The sequence below is a fragment of the Nomascus leucogenys genome, chromosome 8 (assembly GCF_006542625.1).
Source record: "Nomascus leucogenys isolate Asia chromosome 8, Asia_NLE_v1, whole genome shotgun sequence".
In the NCBI taxonomy this organism is placed as follows: Eukaryota; Metazoa; Chordata; class Mammalia; order Primates; family Hylobatidae; genus Nomascus; species Nomascus leucogenys.
Genome location: NC_044388.1, coordinates 16,263,941 through 16,284,012, shown reverse-complemented (window position 1 = coordinate 16,284,012; position 20,072 = coordinate 16,263,941). Strand labels below are relative to the sequence as shown.

The 20,072-nt window shown below is 36.5% G+C and overlaps 1 protein-coding gene across 15 annotated transcripts in view; it reads left to right on the top strand.

Annotated features, from left to right (window-relative positions):
• CEP63 (centrosomal protein 63) overlaps positions 1-20,072 on the top strand; it is a 163,669-nt gene that overhangs the window by 1,680 nt on the left and 141,917 nt on the right. For 11 of the 15 annotated variants that reach the window (XR_004031278.1, XR_004031280.1, XR_004031279.1 and 8 more), the window contains exons 2-3: positions 7,232-7,296; positions 18,987-19,164. Coding sequence is in view for 12 of the 15 variants with exons in the window: in XM_030816794.1 (XP_030672654.1) it covers positions 7,232-7,296; positions 18,987-19,164 (243 nt within the window). In the remaining 3 variants the exon portion in view is untranslated. Of the gene's footprint in view, positions 1-7,231; positions 7,301-18,986; positions 19,165-20,072 lie in introns of all 15 variants that reach the window. The other 4 variants (XM_012508419.2, XM_030816795.1, XM_030816785.1 and 1 more) reach the window with 1 other exon arrangement.

The following is a 20,072-nucleotide window of genomic DNA, read 5'->3' as shown; positions in this document are numbered from 1 at the left end:
TTATTTTAAGTCCGCCTCCCTGTCCCCGTCAGGAGCTAGGTTTTTCAGTTTTACAGAGCCACAGTACTGTCATTACACATACACAGATTAATAAAAATTCTCTAATGTCAATATCCAGTCAGATTACGATTTCTTCAACTCTCTCTTAAATGCCTTTTTACAATTAGCTTGTTTGAACCAAAATCCCACAGGGATCTGCCTGTTGTGTTTGGGTGATGCACATTTGACATCTTTTAATTTTTATTTGTTCCCTCATAGCTATAGCTATGGGATTAGCCCGTATTTTTCCTTACAGTTCTAAATTTAGCAGATTGCATTGCACAATATCCTTTAACATGTATCTCTGTTGCCTTTATGTCCTCTAAACCAGGGGCCCCCAACCCCGGGGCTGCAGAGCAGTACCAGTCCGTGGCCTGTTAGGAACCAGGCTACAGAGCAGGAGGTGAGTGACAGGCGATTGAGCATTACCTACCACCTGAGCTCTGCCTCCTGTCAGATCAGCCGTGAGGTTAGATTCTCCTAGGAGCACGAACCCTATTGTAAACTGCGCATGCAAGGGATCTAGGTTGCACACTTATGAGAATCTGACTAATGCCTGATGATAGTTTCATCCTGAAACCATGCCCCTAACCCTGTCCGTGTATATTATTCATATTACTGAAGAAGTGGTTGGCCGGGCGCAGTGACTCATGCCTGTAATCCTAGCACTTTGGGAGGCTGAGGTGGGCATGAGGTCAGGAGTTCGAGACCAGTGTGGCCAACATAGTGAAACCCCGTCTCTACTAAAAATGCAATAAAATTAGCCGGGCGTGGTGGCATGCGCCTGTAATCTCAGCTACTGAGGAAGCTGAGGCAGGAGAAGGAGAATCGCTTGAACCCGGGAGGTGGAGGTTGCAGTGAGCCGAGATCACGCCACTGCACTCCAGCCTGGGTGACGGAGTGAGACTCTGTCTCAAAAAAAAAAAAAAAAAAAAATTCAGTTCCTAACTTGCATCAGCCACATTTCAAGTGCTCAGTAGCTACAGATTGCCTAGTGGCTACTTTTTGAACAGTGCAGTTATAAAATATTTTCATAATTGCAGAAAGTTCTGTTGAACAGCACTGCTCTAGAAGCCTGATCAGATTTCACCCTTGTATTTGTTTTTGTTTTGTTTTTTGTTGGGATAGTTGGGGGGGGGGGTTGGGCAGAAAATTTCATAGGTAATGCAATATACTTCCTATTTCATTAATTATCAGGGAAGCAGTGTCTGAGTTGTTTTCTTTTTTTATGATGATAACATTAAACATTATATTGGGTTTAGGTATAGTTAGCTCCATCCACCCATAGTGAAATTCTCCAAGACTCTTACACTTAATGGTGAAGTCCTTTTGTGGGGTTATATTGTCTGTATCCATTATTGCATTAGGGATTGCAAAGTGGTGATTATCTAATTCTATTATTTCTTCAGTATTTATCAGCTGAGAGTCTTTTATGAAGAACTTTCCCTTACCAGCTGTTTGACTACCCAGTAATACAATTTGTACAGGAAAGGCAAGAAAAATGCTTAATTCTTTCCCTCTATTTTCAGACCACAGTAATGAGTTGGTGGCCTAGCAACCTCCAAAGGTAACCATGAGGATTTTTGCCTTTTTGGAAACCTATCATCATGAACTTATAGACTTTCTATTTAAACTGTTTCAACATATGGCAGTTGTGTTTTTAATACTCAAATTGTTTCATCTTTGGCCAGTGGGAGCTCCTTAAAGTTGGCTCCTATTCCATTTGATATGACCAATAGCTTCAGTAATTTCCTTGCTTTCTGATAAATAATTTTCCTGGCTCATTTATAGATTTCTGGTCTCCAAAGAACCGTGGTTCTTTTGAGTCTGAGATAGTATTTGGAGACCACAGTCTACCTAGGTGGGAGAGGCGTTCTTGCTACTACGTTAGTCATTGGTTCTAGGATTTATAGTGGCCAGAGTTAGGAAATATTATACATTAAAAAAAACACAAATATGCAAAGTTCACATTGTTTCCAACATTTAACATTTAAATTTCCAAAATTTAAACTTAATTTTACAGTTTTTTCACACGTTGGTTTTATGTTTGTATCTTTTTTGCTGAGTCTTGGTACCTAGTACCATTAATAGAATTAGTTTTTTTCCTCATCCTATGTTATATATAATGGTTTCAAGTTAACAGCCTATTTTATTATCAATATGATTCCTGATTAGTGCTTAGGATTTCTTTGCAATTGTCTTTTATCCTTATTTTATATGTCTCTAGGGAAGTGTATAGTAAAATTATTGTATTTTAAAGGCATATGAAGTAATTTATTGTATAGTTAGCCTGTCAAATTGATATCTAGTTGGTAGTTGATTTATTTTATTTTGTTTCCAATTTTTCAGTAATGCTTTTTTCCCCATTTTGATTTGTTTTATTATATGCAAAACCTTAGCATAATTCCCATAAAACAAGTACCCATGAAACAATTTAGCTTTCATCTCTGTTTCTTCCACTCTGCTTATTTTCCTTCCTTGCTGATACTGTTTTTACTAGTTTTGGGTCCATCCTTCCATTAAAAAAACACGTACCTAAAAGCAAATCTACATGGACAAACATACCTTTCTTTCTTAGGTAAAATATGCTATTATATATACTGTTTTCTATCTTGGGTTTTTCACCTAGTGATATATGTCCTGTAGATCCCCTCTTTAGGAGTACATAGAGATTGTTATTCCTTTTAACAGTTTCGTAGTACTCCATTGGTGGATGAATATTTAACTTGTCCCCTCTTGATAGACACTTGTGTTATTTTCTGCTATTATAAATAGTCCTGCAGTGAATATCCCTGTGGATATGTTGTTTTGCATTTTTGCCAATGAGCCTGTGGGATAGATTCTTAAAAGTAGCATTGTTGGATAAAAGGGTAAATGCATATATCAGTTGTTAGGTATTACCAAAGTCTCCTCTATAGCAGTTGTGTTCATTTTGCATTCCTACCTATTATGTATATGAGTGCCTGTTGTCCCACAGCCTTGTCATCAGAGTATATTATCAAACATTTAATTTTTGGTTAATCTGGTACAGAAGAAAGGGTAACTTAGTGTAGTTTTAATTTGTATTTCTCTTATGAGCAAGGTTGAGCATCTTTTCATATTTTTACTGTCATTTGGATTTTTCTCTGCATTGCTTGTTTATACCTCTCGCCCATGTTTCTATAGATTTTTTGCCTAATCTTTTATAAGCTCCTTATATATTTGGGTAATTAACCGTTTGTGGTAAAACTTTCAGGTACTGTTGTCATTTGTCCGTTAACTTTGCTTGTGGCACTTTTTCATATGAAAGTTTGTTTTTATGTACTCCTATTTCTCAGACTTTCTCATTGTTCCTCCTGGATTTTGAACTATAGTTTGGACAATTTTTAAAAAACTTTAATATTTTGAAAAGTTTCTCTAATACCTTATTTACTGGTATCAGTTTAATTAGGAGCCTTTCTGGGAAATGCTTAGTAATACTGATTGTTCATCGGAACAGCCATAGTTTACTGGCCATGGTATATCTGACACAACCATAGAGCTTTGTAATGAAAACGACACCAAGGCAGGTAAAGGGACAGAGAGCATTGTTATCCTCCTTTAGACTTGAAGGTTAGGCATATCCCTTCTCTTAGTATGTACACAGTTATTCATAATTCTGTCTGGAGTTTTTATTTTCTTCCTGTGTCCCATTTTGTGAATAATTTGGTCTTGGGCATATACTATGATATTTTTCCTGATCTGTAAAATGATAAAGTTAAATTAGAGGCCTGAAGTGCTTTCTAGCTCATAAAGTCTATGTTAATGAATTTCAAAGATTTGCCTATTATAAGACATTTTATTTGTATTCTTTTTCCCTTAAATTTAAAGTGTGTTTTCCTTGCTCCCCACACTTGATGTAAAAGTTTATATTTCCTTTCACTATCCAATTCCAGGTTTCATTGATTTAAAACAGCCTTCATTCCAAAGGAAAGTTATAATTAATAAGTTTTGTTTGTTGAGTTTTGTTCTAACTGCAGAAATGAATAAGATTGTACCAATGGTAGAGGTATACATTTTCCGTTTAATCACATTAGCTTTGCATGTTAGTGGCAAGGAGTAGCAAATTATCAAACAGTGTTTTAATTTGTATTTAAAATATTACAAAGAATATCTAATTTTATGTAATTATATGGCATATGCAAAGAAGAAATCAAAGTGACGTAGTGCATAGAGTTGAATGATGGTCAGGTTGGTTAGGAAAAGAATCAGTGATATAACTATGAGCAACTCAGATGACAAACATCCACAGAAAATCAGCCCTTACTCTTTGCCTGATCCTGAGAATTGATGGTGTTTGGCACTACTCAGGCAGATGGTGAAGGTATTACAGAAACACATTGCACATTAGTAAGTTTACTTTATTTCTCACAGAGGATATTACTGGTCCACTTCCCTCCTTTTTTTTTTTTTTTTTAAACAGGAATCTCTATCTTAGACCATTTTGATTTCTAAAATGGCAATGTTTCTTACGTGACTATTTCATTATTGTGCTGCTGCCACCTGGTGGCCACGGTAGTGATGTCATACTTCAGTTTAATTTCTTTTTTTATTGCAAAGATACTATTAAGTCAAAAGATAGGCTGATATATTTTAAGATATAGAATACTGTAAAATATATAAAGGTTGCACATTGATTGTGACTCGATTGATGGCCACACTGTTTAGGTTGAATCCAGGACTATAATTTGTAGTTTATCATAGTCAAGTTACTTAATTCTCTAAGCCTCAGTTTTCTCAAAGTAATAGTATCTGTCTTTTATGAGTATTGTGAAGATTGATTTAGACAATGTGTACTAGGCAGCTGTTGAACATTCAGTAACTTAACTTCCATTGTAAGTATATTATTAAATAATAGTCATAGAAAATATATTAATGTATATTACTAAATATATTAATGTTTAAGAATAACTTGACCTAAATAAGTATCAGTTTACTAACGATAATTTTGAATAACTGTGATAGCACTGTCAATAAGAATAGCACTTATAGCACTGTCAATAAGAATAGCACTGTCAATAAGAATAGCACTACATGTCAGTAAGTATCCATGTATGGTTGTCAGGAGCATGCTATTTACAGTGGACATTTAATTGGCTATTAGAACCCATGAAAAAGCTGGAAGAAACCTTAGAGAATATTGTTCATGCCCCTCATTTTGCAGATGTTAAAACAAGTCCAAGAATATAAAGCTAGTTAGTTGCAGAGTAGGACTGTATCCTGGGTCTCCATCTAGTGTGGTGTGGACCATGTACTGCCTCCCAGTTCTCCTAGAGTGGACCAAAACATGGAATCTTGGTTGCATTGTAGTTTGACTGTATTGTGATTTGAAAGTGGGGTAAAACATGGGAACCTTTTTCTTTAGGTTTTTATTTTTGCAATTTTGGTGTAATATGTAGGATAAACCAACTAGAAAAAAAATCCTGCCTGTCACGTTTGTGCACAAAAAATATAATACTCAGTTTGTTAGTATCTTTAAAAATAGTTGCAAATAGGGTGCAGTGTTTCTATTTTCCAGTCTTCTCATTCTCCTCTGTGTCTCTGGAACACCCTGGGCATGCCTCTCACTATATTTATCACACTGGGAAAGCCTTTTTGGCTCATTTTTTTCTGTCCCATGCTAGACTATTAATACCTTGAAAAGGGCCATATCTTTCATCACTATATATCTAGTTGTTAGTACAACACTGAATTATGTGTTGAGTAAAATAATCTACTTCTTACAGCAGTATAATTTTTAGATAAGGATTAGCCCAGGGGCAGAACCTCTACACCACAGTCTTTGGTTATTGTCTAAGGGTTTAAGGAAAAAGCATTTTGGAATGAAAAGTGGTTTGACATTGAACATTTTGAAGATTTATTATAAAAGGCGAGAAGCATACAGCACATATTAATCAACCCTTCTGAGTTTAAGGGTCGTCTTTCCTTTCTCACTGTCACCTTTCTTCGTGGTGTATCTTACCCTTTATTTTATTTTATTTATTTATTTATTTATTTATTTGAGATGGAATCTCTCTCTGCCGCCCAGGCTGTAGTGCAATGGTGTGATCTCAGATCACTGCAACCTCTGCCTCCCGGCATCAAGCGATTTTCCTGCCTCGGCCTCCCAATAGCTGGAACTACAGGTGCATGCCACCATGCCCAGCTAATTTTTTTTTTTTTTTTTGGTAGAGGTGGAGTTTTACCATGTTGGCCAGGCCAGGCTGGTCTCAAACTCCTGACCTCAAGTGATCCGCCTGCCTCGGCCTCCGAAGTTCTAGGATTACAGGCGTGAGCCACCGCACCCAACTGTATCTTGCTGTTTATATGGCAGTCTTCTATCTCCCTTTCCCTCTTTCTCTGCTAGACCCTTCATGTAGTTCCCCAGCTATGACCAGTTTGCATGGGGGAGAGGGTAGGTAAAAGAGGGAGGGGAGTTAAGTTCAGCCAAAAGAATCTGCCACGTGCCGTGTTGAAATGCTACATTGAGCTCTGCAGCTGCAGAGATGAATAAAATTGGGTTTCTGCCCTGGAGGGATGAATAGTCTAGTAAGGAAAAATAGTATGTAAAAAACTCACTTCCAGTGTGGTGTAACTCCTATGAAAGAACCTATTAAGCACTGGGAGCAAATGAAGTGCAGAGGCGGGAGGGCCCTGTGGCTGCCTTTTGGTGGAGAGAGGATGTTGCATGCAGGAAGCTCTATGAGCCTGTCTTCAGGGGTGAGTAGGCTTTCCCATGATAGACCAAAGAGTTTAATCTCAGTGCACTTCACATTTTTTATACTATCTCTTTAATTTTTAAAAAGCTATACTTTCCCTCTGACATATGTGAACCCAATTTCTTTCTCATTTTGTTAAGGGAGTTTGTGTACTATCTCTCTGCTAGAGAGATCCCACCTCCACCCCTGCCCATCGGACATTAGGAATTAGGCAAAGAACAATGAAATATTTGATAGTTACACGGAGAGAGTGTCAACCGCAATTCAGATATTTTTAAGTTATTCTGTTTTAGTCTGAAATAGTTTGTTCCTAGTATTCCAGAAGTGATGTTCTTTGACTGCTTCTACAGTCTTCTTAAGAAGTGCTGCATTTTTTCATTCTTATGTATGCTTTCATTCACATTCTTAAGCTGTAAGTTAGAATGTTAGAACTGAAGAAATGAATTGTCTCATGACTGATATTTTTTTCTTTTCAGTTGCCAAAACAAAGGGTATTTGGTGATGGAGGCTTTGTTAGAAGGAATACAAAATCGAGGGCATGGTGGGTAAGTTCGCTTTTTTTAAAATTATTTTTTTTTGGTTAATGCATAATAATTATACATATTTATAGGATTCACATGATACCTTGATACATACATATAATGTGTAATGATCAAATAAGGGTATTTAGTATACCCATCAGCTTAAGCATTTATCATTTTTTGTGTTGGGAACATTTCAATTCTTCTAGCTACTTTGAAATATATAGTAAATTGTTAAAGTTTAAGGAACCTTACTGTGCTAGTCACCCTACTGTGCTAGTTACTTAACTAGTCACATACTAGTTACTTATTAGTCACCTTACTGTGCTATTTAACACTAGAGCTTACTCTTCTACCTAACTGTATGGTTTGTACCCATTAACCAAACATTCTTCACCCCCAACCCCTTCCCAGCCTCTGGTAACCATCGTTCTACTCTCTACCTCCATGAGGTAAACTTTTTTAGACCCCACATAATGAATGAGAACGTGAGATATTTGTCTTTCTGTGCCTATTATTTCACTTAATGACCTCCAGTTTTATCCATGTTGCTGCAGATAACAGGGCTTCATTCTTTTTTATGGCTGAATAGTATTCCATGATGGATATATTTCTGACATTTTCTTTATCCATTAATCTGCTGTTGGACACTTAAGTCAATTCCATATCTTGGTTATTGTGAATAATGCTGCAATAAACATGGGGGTACAAGTATCCCTTTCACATACTGATTTCCTTTCCTTTGGATAGGTTACCCAATAGTGTGCCTTCTGGATCATATGTGTTGTGAGTGGTGCAAAGTCAGACATAACCAGGTCCATACATGTTTGTGTCTTTTCTACAAGAGCAAACTTTTATTGATGCTATTTCAGTCATAAAAGCCACAAGCTACATGGAGTTCCCAAGGAGGCATTTCCCCCTAGTACTACCAGTTCACCCAATAGTCAGAGCCATGGGCATACAGGCTCAAGCCTCTCCACAAGTCAGTCAATATTGCAAACCATACATAATAGTGTATTAAATTCATATATGTAAATGTTGCAGCGTAAACATTCCACATCAAACAAAGTAACATTTAACAAGAGAAAAGGATAGAAAAAAAAGGGGGGGGTGGCTAAAGAACTAGTCCAAAGAGAGCAACTGGACAAAGAGAATATTCTGGCCTGATCTGGATGGTTGTCAACATCTTGCAAGGAAGAGCCTTTGGCGACAGATGCCAGGTGCTGATCACAAGTGACAGCAAGACAGGCTGTTATCAAGACAGCTGTTTTGAGCTGGTAAAGTCTTGCTCTTTTTGTGGCCACAGAGTCTTCTGGTGAGAACTGATAGTGAAATATTGTGCCTGTTTATGTCATTATCTGATTGGGTGCAGCCTTTACTGATTAGGTGAACATCGGGTCCCTGTGGGCATGATGACTTTTGAAATGTGAGATGCAGTCTCTTTCTAAAATGGAGTTACTTATGTTAAGGGTGCGATATACAATATGGTAGTTCTATTTTTAGTTTTTAGAAAACTCCATTTAGTTTTCCATAATGGCCGTACTAATTTTACATTCTTACCAACAGCATATGAGAGTTCCCTTTTGTCCACATCCTCTCCAGCATTTGTTATAGTTTGTGTTTTTGATAATCATTCTAACTGGGGTGAGATGATATCATTGTGGTTTTCACTTGTATTTCCCTGGTGATTTAGTGGTGTTGACCATTTTTTCATACACCTTTTGGCCATTTGTATGTCTTCTTTTGAGAAATGTCTATTCAAATCCTTTGCCCACATTTTAATAGGGTTTTTTGTTTTTTTGCTGTTGAGTTGTTTTTCTTGTATATTCTGGATGTTTAGTCCCTTGTTGAATGAATAGTTTGCAAATATTTTCTCCCATTCTACAAGTTGTCTTTGACTCTATTGTTTCCTTTGCTGTGCAAAAACTTTTTAGTTTAATTAGGTCCCAATTGTCAGTTTTTGTTTTTGTTGCCTGTGCTTTTGAAGTCTTAGCCATAAAATCTTTGCCTTGACCAGTGTCCTGAAGCATTTCCTCTATATTTTCTTTTTGTTTTTTTAGAGACAGGCATCTCATTCTGTTGTGCAGGCTGGAGTACAGCAGCACAGTCGTAGCTCACTGTAGCCTCAGACTCCTGGGTTCAAGTGATCCACCTGCTTCAGTGTCCCAAGTATCTGGGACCATAGACATGTCATCTGGCTAATTTAAAAACAGTTTTTTTTTTTTTTTTTAAGAGATGAGATCTCATTGTATTGCTCAAGCTGTTCTTGAACTCCTGGCCTCAAGCGATCCTCCTGCCTCAGCCTCCTGAGTAGTTGGGATCACAGGCATCAGCCACTGTACCTAATCCCTATGTTTTCTTCTAGTAGTTTTATAGTTTTGGGTCTTACATTTAAATCTTTAGTCCATTTTGAGTTGATTTTTTTTTAATATGGTGAGAGATGGGGTCTAGTTTCATTTTTCTGCCTGTGAATATCAGTTTTTTCCAGCACCATTTATTGAATAGGGCATCCTTTTCCCATTGTATGTTATTGGTACCTTTGTTGAAAATCAGTTGGCTGTAAATACGTGGATTTATTTCTGGGTTGTCTATTCTGTTCCATTGGTGTATGTGTCTGCTTTTATACCAATACCATGCTATTTTGGTTATTATAGCTTGGTAGTATATTTTGAAGTCAGGTAGTGTGATACCTCCAGTTTTGTTCCTTTTGATTAAGATTCCTTTGGCTATTCAGGGCCTTTTATGGTTCGGTGTGAATTTTAGGATTTTTTTTCTATTTCTGTGAAGCATGTCATAGGTATTTTGATAGAGATTGCATTGAATCTGTAGATAGATTTAGATATAATCATTTGAATATATTAATTCTTCTGACCCATGGGCATGAATGTCTTTTCATTTGTTTGTATCTTCAATTTCTTTCATTAGTGTTTCATAGTTTTCTTTGTAGAGGTCTTTTATGTCATTGGTTAAATTTAATCCTAGGTATTTTTTTTTTTTTTCTGGTAGCTATTGTAAATGGGATTTCTTTTTTGATTTCTCTTTCAGCTAGTTCATTATTGATGTATAGAAACATTACTGATTTTTGTATGTGGATTTTGTATTCTGCAACTTTCCTGAATTTCTTTATCAGTTCTAAGACTTTTTTGGTGGAGTCCTTAGGTTTTTCTGTATGTCAGATTATGTTGTACACAAAGAGCAACAATTTGACTTCCTCCTTTCCAATTTGGATGCCTGTATTTCTTTTTCTTGCCTGATTGCTCTGACTAGGACTTTCAGTTGTGTGTTGAATGGAAGGGGTGGAAGTGGGCATCCTTGTTGTGTTCAGGTTCTTAGAGGAAGGGCTTTCAGCTTTTCCCCATCCAGTATAATGATACCTGGGGGGTTGTCTTATATGGCCTTTATTATGTTGAGGTATGTTCCTTCTATGCTTGAGAGTTTTTATCATGGAGAGATGTTGAATTTTATCAAGTGCTTTTCCTGTATCTGTTGAGATGATCATATGGTCTTTGTCTTTCATTCTGTTGATGTGATTTGTTTCACTTTTATTGATTTGTATATGTTGCATACCTGGGATAAATCCCACTTGATCATGCTGTATTATCTTTTTGTTCTATTGTTGGATTTGGTTGGCTAGTATTTTGTTGAGGATTTTTGCATCTGTGTTCATCAGGGATATTGGCCTGTAGTTGTCTTCTTTTGTTGTGTCCTTGTCTGCTTTTGTCATCAGAGTAAAGGCGGCCTTGTAGAATGAGTTAGGAAAATTTTTCTCATCTTCAATTTTTTGGAATACTTTGAGAAGAATTGATGTTCTTTATGAAGTTGGTAGAATTCAGCAGTAATGCCATCAGGTCCTGGGCTTTTCTCTCTTGGGAGACTTTTTATTCCTGGTTCAGTCATGTTACTCATTATTGGTCTTTTCAGCTTTTCTAATTCTTCCTAGTTCGATCTTGGTAGGTTATGTGTGTCCAGGAATTTATTTCCTCTAGGTGTTCCTATTTGTTAGCATATAGTTGTTTGTAATAATCTCTAATGACCCTTTGTATTTCTGTGGTATCAGTTGTAATATTGCCTTTTCTTTTTCTGATTTTATTTATTTGGGTCTTCTCTTTTTTCTTGGTTAGTCTAGCTAATGGTTTATCTATTTTGTCTTTTTAAAGAACCAACTTTTTGTTTCATTGATTCTTTGTATTGTTTTTTAGTCTCTATTTTGTTTATTTCTGATCTCTTTGTTATTTTTTTCCTTCTACTAATTGGGTTTTGTTTGTTCTTGCTTTGCTACTCGAAGTGCATCAGTTAGGTTGTTTATTTGAAGTCTTTGTACTGTTTTTATTTTTTAGATTCAGGGGTACATGTGCTGGTTTGTTACATGGGTGTATTGTGTGATGCTGAAGCTTGGGCTTGTATGTATCCTATCACCCAAATAATGAACATAGTACACAATAGATAGTTTTTCAGCCTTTACCCACCCTCTGCCCTTGTCTCCTTTTGGAGTCTCCAGTGTGTGTTGTTCCCATCTTCATCTTTTTTTTTTTTTTTTTTTTTTTTTTGAGATGGAGTCTCGCTCTCTTGCCCAGGCTGGAGTGCAGTAGCGTGATCTTGGCTCACTGCAACCTCTGTCTCCTGGGTTCAAGTGAGTCTCCTGTCTCAGCCTTGCAAGTAGCTGGGATTACAGGCACACACCACCATGCCCAGCTAATTTTTTTTGTATTTTTGGTAGAGATGGGATTTCGCCATGTTGGCCAGGCTGGTCTCGAACTCCTGATCTCAAGTGATCCCCCCTCCCCCCCGCCTCAGCCTCCCAAATTGCTGAGATTACAGGTGTGAGCCACCATCCTGGCTTATTATTCCCATCTTTATGTCTGTGTGTACTCACTTGTAAATGAAAACATGCAGTATTTGATTCTCTGCTTCTGTGTTAATTTGCTTAGGATAATAGCCTGCAGCTGCATCCACATTGCTGCAAAGAACATTCCGTTTTTCTTTTATGGCTGTGTAGTATTCCGTGGTGTATATGTACCACATTTTCTTTATCCAATCCACCATCAATGGGTACACAGGTTGGTTCCATGTCTGCTATTGTGATTGGTGTTGTGATGAACATGTGAGCACATGTGTCTTTTTGGTAGAATTATTTGTTTTCCTTCGAGTATATACTTAGTAATGGGATCGCTAAATCGATTGGTAGTTCTCATTGTATTTTTAGTTATTTGAGAAATCTCCAAACTACTTTCCACAGGGGTTGAACCAATTTACATTCCCACCAACAGTGTTGCCTTTTCTCCACCGCCTCACCAACATCTGTTATTTTTTGACTTTTTAATAATAGCCATTCTGACTGGTATGAGGTGGTATCTCATTTTGGTTTTGATTTGCATTTCTCTGATGATTAGTGATGTTGAACATTTTTCAAGTTGCTTGTAGTTTATGGATATTAGCCCTTTGTTGGATGCATAGTTTGCAATTATGTTCTCTCATTCTGTAAGTTGTCAGTTCACTCTGTCGGTAGTTTTTTTCTTTTCTGTGCAGAAGCTCTTTAATTAGGTCCCAATTGTCAATTTTTGTTTTTGTTGCATTTGCTTTTGAGGACATAACTTTTTGAGTCATAAATTATCTGCTTAGGCCAGTGTCCAGAAGAGTATTTCCTAGATTTTTCTCCTAGGATTCTTATAGTTTGAGATCTTACATTTAAATCTAATCCATCTTGAATTAATTTTTGCATATGGTGAGGAAGTGTAGGGGTTGAGTTTCATTCTTCATACAATTAGCCAGTTTTCCCAGCACCATTTATTGAACAGAGTATCCTTTCTCCATTGTTTATTTTTGTCAGCTTTGTTGAAGATCAGTTCGTTGTAGGTGTGTAGCTTTATTTCTGGTTCTCTGTTTTGTTCCATTGGTCTATGTGTCCATTTTTGTACTAGTATCATGCTGTTTTGGTTACTGTAGCATTGTAGTGTAAAGTAAGGTAATACGATGCCTCTAGCTTTGTTCTTCTTGCATAGGGTTGCTTTGGCTATTTGGGCTCTTTTTTGGTTCCGTATGAATTTTTAAATAGTTTTTTTCTAATTCTGTGAAGAATGACAATAATTTGATAGGAATTGCATTGAATCTGTAGGTTGCTTTGGGCAGGATGGCCATTTTAACTGTATAAATTCTTCCAATCCATGAGCATGGAATGTTTTTCCATTTGTTTATGTCATCTGTGATTTCTTTCAGCAGTGTTTCGTAATTCTTTTTGTAGAGGTCTTTCACCTCTATAGTTAGATGTATTCTTAGATTTTTTTTTTTTAATGTGTGGCTATTGTAAATGGGATTGTGTTCTTGATTCAGTACTCAGCTTGGACATTATTGCTGTATAGAAATGCTACTAATTTTTGTACATTGATTTTGCATTCTGAAACTTTACCGAAGCTTGTTTATCAGGTCTAGGAACATTTTGGTAGAATCTTTAGGGTTTTCTAGGTAAAGAATCATATCATCAGCAAAGATAGATAATTTGACTTTTTCTTTTCCTATTTGAATACGTTTTATTTCTTTCTCTTGCTTGTTCTCTGGTAATCAATTAGTATAGATCAAAGAATTTGTCATGTTAGTTTTTTTTTTTTTTTATTTTTTTTTTTTTTTTTTTTTTTTTTTTTTTGACTTTTAACATGAGATATTAGTTTTATTTCTTTTCTGCTATTGAGATGATCATATGGTTTTTGTTTTTAATTCTGTTTATGTGACGAATCACATTTATTGATTTTTGCCTATGTTGAACCATCCTTGCATCTCAGGAATAAAGCCCACTTGATTGTGATGGATTATCTTTTTGATGTGCTGCTGGATTCAGTTTGTATTTTGTTGAGGATTTTTGCATCTATGTTCATTAGGGATATTGGTCTGTAGTTTTCTTTTTTTTTTGTTTTATCTTTGCCAGATTTTGGTATCAGGGTGATGTTGGTTTCATAGAATGAGTTAGAGAGGGATCCCTCCTCCTCAATGTTTTGGAATAGTTTCAGTAGCAGTGGTACTACCTCTTATTTGTTAAATGTCTGGTAGAATTTGGCTGTGAATCCATCTGGTCTGGGGCTTCTTTGGTTGGTAGGCTTTTTATTACTGATTTAATTTTGTAACTCATTAATCTGTTGAGGATTTCTCTTTCTTCCTGGTTCAATTCTGGGAGGTTGTGTGTTTCCAGGAATTTTTCCATTTCCTCTAGATTTTCTAGCCTGTGTGCATACAGATGTTCATAGTAGTCTGTGAGGATCTTTTGTACTTCTGTGGGATTGGTTGTAATGTCACCTTTGTCATTTCTGATTGTACTTATTTGGATCTTCCTTTTTTTTGCTAATTTAGCTAACAGTCTATCAATCTTGTTATCAACTGTTTATTTCATTTGTTTTGGTCTCAATTTTGTTCATTTCTGCTCTGATTTTGTTTTTTTCTGCTGGCTTTGGGTTTAGTTCATATTTTTCTAGTTCCTTTAGGTGTGACATTACATTGTTTTAGGTTGTTAACTTGAGATCTTAATGTAAGTGTTTAGAGCTGTAAACTTTCCTCTTAACACAGCAAAGAATTTTTTGATATCTGCCTTTGTTTTCCCAAAAGCCATTCAAAAGCAAGTTGTTTAGTTTCCATGTATTTTTGTGGTTTTGAGAATTCCTTCTGGTATTCTTATTTTTATTCCTCTGTGGTCTGAGAAGATGCTTGGTGTGATTTCAATCTTTTTTTTTTTTTTTTTTGTCTTTGTACTGTTTTGATGTAGGCATCTATTTGCTATAAACACCCCTCTTAGCACTGCCTTTGCTGTATCCCATGCGTTTTGGTATGTTGTATTTTCATTTTCATTTGTTTCAAGACATTTTTGCATTTCTTTTTTAATTTCTTCACTGACCCGGTGGTCATTCAGGAGCATGTTGCTTAATTTCCATGTATTTGTACAGTTTCCAAAGTTTCTCTTAATCTTGATTTTTAGCTTTTTTCCATTGTGGTCTAAGATACTTGATATGATTTTGATTTTAAAAAATTTGTTGAAACTTGTTTTGTGGCCTAACATATGGTCTATCCTGGAGAATGTTCTGTGTGCCAAAGAATGTGTATTCTGCAGCTGTTAGATGAAATGTTCTATAAATGTCTTTAGGTCTATTTGGTCTATAGTGTAGAACAAACTGGATGTTTCTTTTTTTTTTTTTTTTTTTTTTGAGATGGAGTCTCGCTCTGTCGCCCAGGCTGGAGTGCAGTGGCGCAATCTCGGCTCACTGCAAGCTCCGCCTCCCGGGTTCACGCCATTCTCCTGCCTCAGCCTCTCCGAATAGCTGGGACTACAGGTGCCCGCCACCACGACCAGCTAATTTTTTTTTGTATTTTTAGTAGAGATGGGGTTTCATCGTGGTCTCGATCTCCTGACCTCGTGTTCCGCCCACCTCGGCCTCCCAAAGTGCTGGGATTACAAGCGTGAGCCACCGCGCCCAGCCCTGGATGTTTCTTTGTTGATTTTCTGTCTAAATCACTTGTCCAGTGCTCAAAGTGGGGTACCGAAGTCCCCAGTTATTATTGTATTGGAGTCTGTCCCCCAATTATTATTGTATTGGAGTCTGTCTCTCACTCTTTAGCTCTAATAATATTTGCTTCTTATGTCTCTGTGCTCTGGTGTTGGATGTATGTATATTTACAGCTGTAATATTTTGTTGCTGAATTGATCCCTTTTCATTACATAATGACCTTCTTTGTCAGTTTTTATGTTTATATGACTTAAAGTCTATTTTGTCTGATACGGGAATAACTACTCCTGCATGCTTTTGGTTTCCATTTGTGTAGGATATTTTTTCCCATCTCTTTATTTTCAGTTTATGTGTGTCTTTATGGATGAAGTGAGTTTCTTTTAGGTAGCACATAGTTAGGTCTTGCTTTTTATAGATATTCAGCCATTCTATATCTTTTGACTGGGGAATTTAAACCATTTACATTCAGGGTTGTTATAGATAGGTGAGGACTTAACTCCTGTCATTTTGTTAATTGCTTTCTGGTGGTCTTATATATCCTTTGTTCCTTTCTTCTTCCTTTATTGTTTACCTGTGTAATTTGGTCTCTCTCTCTCTTTTTTTTTTAGTGATAATATTTGATGCCTTTCTCTTTCTCATTTGTGTTTCTGCTCCACCAGTGAGTCTTATACTTTTTGTGTGTTTTCACGATAGTAGATATCCTTTTGCCTCATGATGTAGGAGTCCCATATGCATTTTTTGTAGGGCTGGTCTAGTGATGATGAATTATCTCAGTTTTTGCTTGTCTGGGAAAAACTTTATTTCTCTTTCATTTTTGAAGGATGGCTCTGTTGGGTATAGTATTCTTAGATGCCAGTTTTGTTTTGTTTTGTTTTCTTTTCTTTTAACACTTTGAATATATCACCCCATTCTCTCCTGGTCTATAAGGTTTCTGCTGAGAAATCTGCTGTTAGTCTGATGGCAATATCCTTATATGTGAGGAACTCACAGAACATTTGACATTTTTCTCTTGCTGTTTTAGAGTTCTTTGTCTTTGACTTTTGACAGTTTGACTATAATGTGCCTTAGAGAAGACCTTTTTAGGTTGAATCTATTTGGGGATATTTGAGCTTCCTTTATTTGGATATCTATATCTTTTGCAAGAATTGGGAAATTTTCAGCTATTATTTTGTTAAGTTGGTTTTCTCTGCCTATGCCCATCTTTTCTCTTTCTGGAATTGCAAGAATTTAGATATTTGGTCACTTTATGGTCTCTCATATGCCATGTAGGCTTTCTTTTATCTTTTTTATCCTTTTTTTTTTGTTGTTTTTGTTGTTGTCTGATGGGGTTATTTCAAAAGGTCCATCTTCAAGTTCAGAAATTCTTCTACTTGTTCTACTCTGTTGTTGAAACTCAATTGCATTTTTAAATTTCATTTATTGAATTCTTCAGTTTCAGGATTTCTGTTGATAATAATTCTGATTTCTTTTTAATGATATCCATCTCTGTTGAATTTCTCTTTCAGAACATAAATTGTTTTCCTGATTTGTTTTTATTATCTGTGTTTTCTTGTATCTCACTGAGTTTATTTAGTAACATTATTTTGAATTCTTTTATAGGCATTTCATACATTTCCTTTTCTTTGGGATCTGTTACCGGAGAATAATTGTGTTCCTTTGAGGTGTCATTTTTCTTTCCTTTTTCATTTTTCTTGTGTCTTTATGTTGATTTCTGTGTATCTAGTATAGTAGTCACTTCTTCCAATTATATGGATTGGCTTTCATAGGGAAAATTTTTTTCCTGTAGGTGTATCTATAGTGTTGGTTGGGTAGGGTGCTTTTGATTTGATTCTCAGTGGGTGCAAGAGTGTAGTTTCTATGATTTTTCCAGCCGTAATCAGTATCAGTGGTTTCTGTGAGTTCTTCAGTGACTTGGACTGTGATTGTCAGTGGAGGATATAGCAAGGCTCTGCTGGGTTAGGGACACCAGGCAGACTGGTCATCGCATGCCAGTCAGTGATGGCAGTGGCAGGCAGGACGGGCTTGTCCTCAGGCTCCCAGATGGCATGCACAGGCATTGATAGTAGCAGGCAGGGCAGATCAATCCCCAGGCCCCTGGTTGACATGCACAGGCACCAGTGGTGGCAGTAGTGGGTGAGGCAGTCCTCTCCAAGGTCCCTGGATGATGTGCATAAGTGTTGGCAATGATCAAGGTGGGTTGATTCCAAGTCACCTGTTAAAGCCTTACTGGATAGCTGTCCTGTTGGGCCCATTTTCCTGGAAAACCCTCCTTTGGAAATCTAATATATATCTGGTGTCCTTACTACTTCTGTTTCTCCTCAGCAATATTCACTTCTGGCTGCAATACTCCTCCTGAAATGCCAGGACATCAGTAAGTTTACAGTAGTAAGGTAGACTACAGTAAGTTTCTGACAGAAAGGTGGGCAGAAATAGTTGAAATAAATCTGGCTGAAGGATGAATTTCTTGAAGCAGCTCTTACAATTGTATTATCACTTTCCTGCATGATAGTCTGCTTTCTTCCAAGGCTTTTTCCTTTAGCTAGATGAAAATGTGATGTATAGGCTTGCCTGGATCCTTCCTGAAAGCTTCCCTAATGTATTACAGAGGCGCTTGTTGGCTGTGGCAGCCTGGCTCCACAAACCAGACTTAAAACATCAATCTTGTGCTTAACCAAACAACTTGGGCTTTAGGTTGGCTATGAGAGGAAGATAAGATATTCTGTGGAATAAGTAATCATCTTAATATGAGCATTAAAAGTAAAAGCTCAGGCCGGGCATGGTGGCTCACACCTGTAATCCCAGCACTTTGGGAGGCTGAGGCTGGGCAGATCACCTGAGGTCAGGAGTTCAAAACCAGCCTGGCCTACATGGCGAAACCCCATCTCTACTAAAAATAAAAATTAGCCAGGCATGGTGGCGCATGCCTGTAATCCCAGCAACTCAGGAGGCTGAAGCAGGAGAATTGTTTGAACCCAAGAGGTGGAGGTTGCAGTGAGCCGTGATCGTGCCACTGCACTCCAGCCTGGGCAACAAGAATGAAACTCCATCTCAAAAAAAAAGCAAAAGCTCAGCAATCCTATTCTTTGCTTCTGATAATTTATTAATTGACATTAATGTCATTTAATTATTTACTTCAGGTAGATTTACATCTGCTATATTTTTACATGAAAAAGATGAAAAGTCACTTGAACATATCTTCTGTTTTTTTAATGATCTGTTCTTCTTTATAGGGGATTTTTGACATCTTGTGAAGCAGAACTACAGGAGCTCATGAAACAGATTGACATAATGGTGGCTCATAAAAAATCTGAATGGGAAGGACGGACACATGCTCTAGAAACTTGCTTGAAAATCCGTGAACAGGAACTTAAGACCCTTAGGAGTCAGTTGGATGTGACACATAAAGAGGTAAAGCAATTTATTTGTTCTTCTTTTTGATATTTTTATCTTGTCTTTTATATTAAATGTGTTTCTTAAATATTTGTTGAAGAAAGAATTTGTATACCAAGTTAGTTTCTTTATCTTTTTTTATTATAATTCTGCTGTTTTATTTTAGAAGAAAAATTCATTGTGAAAATGTATAAGAATATTACCATTTATTTCAAGGATCATTTTACCTTGGTTACATATAATATATACATAACTTCTTTAAGAAAATGTAAAAGGGTACCACACATTGTTTGTTTAACCTTCATCATATTACATGTTCATATTAACATTCACTGAGTTTCATGGAAATTGCTTTTGGCTTCACTATATGGCTGGTATTACAAAACAAGTTCCAGATTAAAGAATTTGCCTCTTTTGGTTGGATTTAAAACAAAATTAAGAGAATCTTTAAAAAAAAAAAACAAACCATGTTTACCATGTTGAAAATTAGGGGAGAAGAAAGAAAAGAAGAAAATAAAAATTACTTGCAGTCCCACTACTCATTGATATTGGTAATTTGGGGGAAAAGTTTAATAATATTTGCTGGTTGCCTTCTCATAAATTTAGCTGGTAAATTAGGAGGAAGTACGCAGAATATTGGAAGGGAAGTAGAAAGCATTTATGTGTGAGAGTTGCCTGTTAATTTTTGGTATGGATGTCAATCTCAGAAGGATTGGAAGAGTTAGAGTTATAGGGGAGCACTGGTCCCATTTCTCACTCTGAAGACCTTTCCTACCAGTAGGGTCACCATTCATTAAGCTGTCATCAGCTTATTCAGGCACACTTCTGCGGGTGGTACACACTGAGATTGTGATTTTTTTGAGAAAACTTATTAAGAATAGTTTAGAAATGTTTCTCGTAAAAAGGAAAGAGTTTGACTTGTTAAA